Source organism: Budorcas taxicolor, chromosome 3 (assembly GCF_023091745.1).
Source record: "Budorcas taxicolor isolate Tak-1 chromosome 3, Takin1.1, whole genome shotgun sequence".
NCBI lineage: Eukaryota > Metazoa > Chordata > Mammalia > Artiodactyla > Bovidae > Budorcas > Budorcas taxicolor.
Window position 1 is genome coordinate 18,935,232 of NC_068912.1, and position 5,619 is coordinate 18,940,850.

The window sequence follows — 5,619 nt, forward strand, 5'->3', positions numbered from 1 at the left end:
GGGACCACAATAATATTCAAGTATCACTGCAATGAATTGCCATAAGGGACTCTGCTTGTGTCCTGCAATTCATCATTTGTCACTTATCCCTAGAGGCATCAATGGCATGCTTTTAGAAATCCAGTGTGCTTTGCAGCTAGGACTTCAGTCTAGAGGCCTGCAAACTCAGTAACTAGAATTTTTACATCATAGAAGAAATATTATTGAGATGGAGATTCCAGAAGACTCCAGCCTCCCAACATGGCTATGTAAACCTATCTGACTGTACATATTTCTTCTCATCTATGCAGTTAATTTAGCTTGCTATTTTTGTCTAGAACAGTTTTTGTATCCACTTATTCTACTTGCAATATATTTATAATATTCCAACATGACTATCCAGGCCAGAAGCACTTGCTGGAATTTAGTCTCTCAGAAAGCTTCCTTGGCACATGGCAAGAGACCTCTAGCCTTCTTTCCCACCTAAGCGAAGCTCATCAGAAGACTGAGGCCTTTTCAGAAGGATCTATTGAGTGCCCTCTTCAGTGTGCTGGTCATTGGTAGAAAATTGTGCCTTATCATACTGGCTTCTGGCCCTACCTCTATGGCCTTCCTGATCTCCCTTCCTTTTTGTTCTAATATGAGCGTTTCAATCAAGCAAGTCCCATCTGAAGTAGAAGACAGAGCATATAAAATCCTTATAACATTTTGTATTCTAGGATATCATCTCTTTCTATAGCAGGGGACACATAGTTTTCACCTTTATTCCATTGAACACATGATATCTGGAGTCTGACTGTGGGTCAGAGAGAGTAAAGAGTATAGCTAACAATGAGCTCTGTCATTTCTTAAACTTTTTTCCCTGACCGAAAGGGGCCACTTTTCCTCTGGAAATGCTGTCTCCTGGTCTTCATTGTAAATACAGACAATATAATGTTTCTTCTTTTAGGTTCCTCCATCTTTGCCAAAATGACCGAACTCCTGAACAGCATACTCACCATGATTAAGGTGTTCCAGAGATATGCCAAAGAGAATGGGGACTCCACCTCACTATGCAAGGAAGAGTTGAAGCAGCTGCTCTTGGCTGAGTTTGGAGACATCCTCAGGGTAAGATGCTCAGACTTTGAGCCCCATGGAGACAAGTGTGAATTACAGTGATGCCTGCCTTTAGAACGTCATGCTTTTTGTTTTATTTGTTCATGATCTACCCTATAACTAAAAGAATTTCAGGCAGCTCCTTAGTAGTTCTCTTCCAGCACACACACACACACACACACACACACACACACACACACCTCCTTGTATTTTTATTCAAACAAGAGGGAGTACAGCTTCAGGCTGGAAATCATTTCTCAGGAGAAAATCTGAGATCTGTACCTTGATTTCCATATTTAAGTGCTGTCCACACATCTCATTCATTCGTTTGTTCAGTAAAGAGTCACTGAACATCTACTACCTACCAGCACCATTCTGGGCACTGGGGATACAAACATGAATAAAACCAGCTTCCCCTCCCTCCAGGATCTCACAGTGTGGTTAGAAAAAACAGATGAACAAACAATTACAACATAGCACGGGATGGAATGGGATAGCTTCTTCAAATGATTCAAAGTAATTATTAATGAAGCCGATTTTAAATAAGTGTATCTATCCCTATTGTCATGCTCCCATTGGTCCAGCAAGGGATGAGATTCTGAGAACCAGCTTATCAAAGACTAGAACCAAGCATGGGCCACTTTAGATTAGTGGGTTCTCAATTGAAGGTTTATGCAGGACTAAATGGACTGGGGCACAGATACTGACACTATCCATAAGTGAACATCTGATTTTTTTTGCTTGTTTTATCTTCGCACAGAGACCAAATGACCCAGAGACTGTGGAAACCATCTTGAGCCTCTTGGATAGAAACAGAAATGAGCATGTTGATTTTCATGAATATCTCCTGATGGTGTTCCAATTGGCCCAAGCCTGCTATCATAGGCTGGATAATGAATCATATGGAGATAGAACCTCTCAGCAAGAAAGGAAGCAGGAGGGAACACAAGGCCATACGTTTCTAAGAAATACAGGCAGACAACACAGGAGGAGGCATGAGGGGGAAAGGCAGGATTCCTGCCACAGTCAGTCTGAGAAACAAAGCCAGGATACCCACCAAGATCAATTTGAGAGACAAGATGGGGACTCTCGCTATGGTCAGTCTGAGAGACCAGACAGGGACTCCCACTATGGTCAGACTCAGAGACCAGACAGGGATTCCCACTATGGTCAGACTGAGGGACAGGGTCAGGACCCCAGCTCTGGTCAAAGACTGAATAATAAATCTGGCAGTGGCAATCCTGAAAGACAGGGCTATGTCTTTGCCCTAAATCAGTATGAGAAACAACTTCAAGATTCTCATTATGGCCAATCTGATAGGCTTGGACAACAGTCAAGCTATGGCCAGTCTGGAAGACTTAGAGAGGACCCTCAGTATAGCCAAACAAACCAACAGGAATCAGGCTCTTATAATGAACAGTCTGGAAGGCTGGGTCAGAAATCAGGCTGTGGTCAGAGAAATAGGCAAGAATTGGATTCTCACTGTGGCCAGACAGACAGACAAGGTCTGAGCACTCACTATAGCCAGACAAGGCCAGACAGACAAGGTCAGAGTTACCATTATGATCAGACAGACAGACAAGCCCAGAGCTCTCAATCTGGTCAGACAGACAGACAAGGCCTGAGCTCTCACTATGGCCAGATGGACAGACAAGGCCTGAGCTCTCACTATGGCCAGACAGACAGACAAGGCCTTAGCTCTCACTATGATCAGACAGACAGACAAGGCCAGATTTCCCACTATGGTGAGACAGACAGACAAGGCCTGAGCACTCGATATAGTCAGACAGACAGACAAGCTGTGAACTCTCAATACGGTCAGTCAGAGACTGGGGAAACTAGGCAAAATAGGTACTTCCAAGGGAGTGAGGGAACAAGCAGAGACTCACATGTTGAGCAATCAGGAAGGCCAGGAAGACCAAGTCAACAGATTCAAGGACAGGAAGTAAACCGAAATCAGGGACAGAGATCCCAGACTAGGGAAGGGCAGCAGAATAGTCACCAGGCATGGGAGTCTGAAGAGGATACCCAACACAAACTAGTAGCACAAATTCAGCAAGAAAGGCCACCCTGTCACAAAGGGAGAAACTGGCAGTCACACAGTAGTGAGCAGGGCCACAGACAGGCCCAGACCAGGCAGAGTCATGGTGAGAAGCAGAGCCACCAGGCAGAGGAAGAGCAGGACCACCAAAGCTGTGGTAGACACAGTCATGAGGGTCAGGAAACTCCATGGGAGACATGGGACAGGGAAACCTGTGAAGATGAGCAGACCCGTCAGAGACGAGACAGGCAAACCCAGGAAGATGAGCAGACCCGTCAGAGACAAGACAGGCAAACCCATGAAGATGAGCAGATCCATCAGAGACGAGACAGGCAAACCCATGAAGATGAGCAGACTGGTCAGAGACGAGACAGGCAGACTCATGAGGATCAGCAGACCCGTCAGCAACGAGACAGGCAAACCCATGAAGATGAGCAGACCCGTCAGAGACGAGACAGGCAAACCCATGAGGATGAGCAGACCCATCAGCGACAAGACAGCCAGACTCGTGAGGATCAGCAGACTGGTCAGAGTCAAGACAGGCAAACCCATGAAGATGAGCAGATCCATCAGAGACGAGACAGGCAGACTCATGAGGATCAGCAGACCCGTCAGCAACGAGACAGGCAAACCCATGAAGATGAGCAGACCCGTCAGAGACGAGACAGGCAAACCCATGAGGATGAGCAGACCCGTCAGAGACGAGACAGGCAAACACGTGAAGATGAGCAGACCCGTCAGAGACGAGACAGGCAAACACGTGAAGATGAGCAGACCAGTCAGAGACGAGACAGGCAAACACGTGAAGATGAGCAGGCCCGTCAGAGACGAGACAGGCAAACACGTGAAGATGAGCAGGCCCGTCAGAGACGAGACAGGCAAACCCGTGAAGATGAGCAGACCCGTCAGAGACAAGACAGGCAAACACGTGAAGATGAGCAGACCCGTCAGCGACGAGACAGGCAAACCCATGAAGATGAGCAGACCCGTCAGAGACAAGACAGGCAAACCCATGAAGATGAGCAGACCCATCAGACACGAGACAGGCAAACCCATGAAGAGGATCAAAACTGTCGACAACAACAGGATCAGCAAACCCATAAGGATAAAGAAAGGTATCAAGAGTCCCAGTATCAACAATCCCAAGGGACCCAGCAAGGATGTACCAACAGAGAAAAATTCCATACGAATGAAGATGGCCAGAGTCCAAGTTCCCAAGGAAGACGCAGTGACCTGGCCTTCCATCCAACCCAGAATGCTGGGAGGCCCCAAAGAAGAGAACAGGGTGGAAGTCACCCTATCAAGGCAACTATTGCTCCCAATCCACTCTATGACTACGTACAAGAGCAGAAAGGGGTTTGGCACTAGGCTGTGCATTGCACCAAGAGCTAAAGCAACACGAAGCCAAGGAAGAAATCTACACATCAAGTTCATCCTTACTTCTGCTTAAGAAATTTAAAATGTGTATCTTCATTCTCTCCTCTACTCTATCTAACCACAAGGATGCTTTTAGGAACTAGGATTCACTTCTAGGGCATTTCAGTTCTTTGATCAGCAATTCCAGAGTGCTCTGGTTAGGTAAAATCTGAGTGGTAAATTGGGTGAAATAATCAGATCCCAATTTTGATTAATTTGGGGATTTAAATCATTTCCTGGTTTGTTCTCTGTATAGGTGGGACAGGATTGGATCATTGAAAGGTAAGAATTTCACTCAAAAGTTCAGAAACAGGAAAGGCATTCTGAAGATACACATTATAAGCTGAGGAGAGGACACCAGGACTTAGAGAGCTCTTGTGGCTAAACCATCAAGAATTGCAAGCCTCGTAGCCTACACTAAAATGAAATACAGTGAGAGGCTGCTAGACGTCCACAACACCCCCATGCCCATGTCTCTATCCCTCATCAAGACTGGCCACTGAGCTATCACGAGAGCTGATTGGACTGATTCCAGTTTGATGCCTTTTAGTTTCTGATCACACGAAACAGCAAACATTTCATCTGTTTGCAGATTCCAACAAGCCAACACTGTTGATCCCTAGTTCCTGGAGCCTGAAAACCTTTCATGAGAAAGTCTATGGAATTGTATTAAAATACCCAATAAATGATTGGTGAGCATCAACCTCAGTGACTCTTTTCCTTTTTCACTATGGGGCCATCCTATCTTCACTTGTGGGCATTTTCCAAGGATAAGAAATCATTTCTCCACTTTTAAGATCTCTTTGTTCTTTGAGCTCCTGAGCACTTAAAAAAATAAGAATCAATATAAAACAAACAACAAGGAGTCAAAAGGAACTTATCTAAACATCATCTTCAGTTCCTTCCCCTGCAGAGGAGTCAAATTTGACCCCTTCCACTCATTCAGCTCCATATTCAAGTGATCATTGTGTGTGTGTGCGCTTATTCAGTTGTGTCTGACTCTTTGCGACCCCATGAACTGTAGCCCACCAGGCTCCTCTGTCCATGGGATTCTCCAGGCAAGAATACTGGAGTGGGTTGCCACTTCC

At 45.6% G+C, this 5,619-nt stretch overlaps 1 protein-coding gene across 1 annotated transcript; it reads left to right on the forward strand.

Moving 5' to 3' along the window:
• Nucleotides 1-948: 948 nt before the first annotated feature.
• Nucleotides 949-4,483, forward strand: RPTN (repetin). The gene is made up of 3 exons (XM_052638019.1): nucleotides 949-1,086; nucleotides 1,835-3,305; nucleotides 3,642-4,483. Exons 1-3 carry the CDS (start codon nucleotides 949-951, stop codon nucleotides 4,481-4,483), a joined length of 2,451 nt encoding a protein of 816 aa, XP_052493979.1.
• The last annotated feature ends 1,136 nt before the right edge of the window (nucleotides 4,484-5,619 follow it).

Excerpts from the sequence above, each read along its gene's own strand:
- RPTN (XM_052638019.1), top strand. The coding sequence starts at position 949 with ATGACCGAACTCCTGAACAGCATACTCACCATGATTAAGGTGTTCCAG. Across the intron at positions 1,087-1,834 it reads AGTTTGGAGACATCCTCAGG|AGACCAAATGACCCAGAGAC; the intron begins GTAAGATGCTCA and ends ATCTTCGCACAG. Across the intron at positions 3,306-3,641 it reads TGAGGGTCAGGAAACTCCAT|GTCAGAGTCAAGACAGGCAA; the intron begins GGGAGACATGGG and ends ATCAGCAGACTG.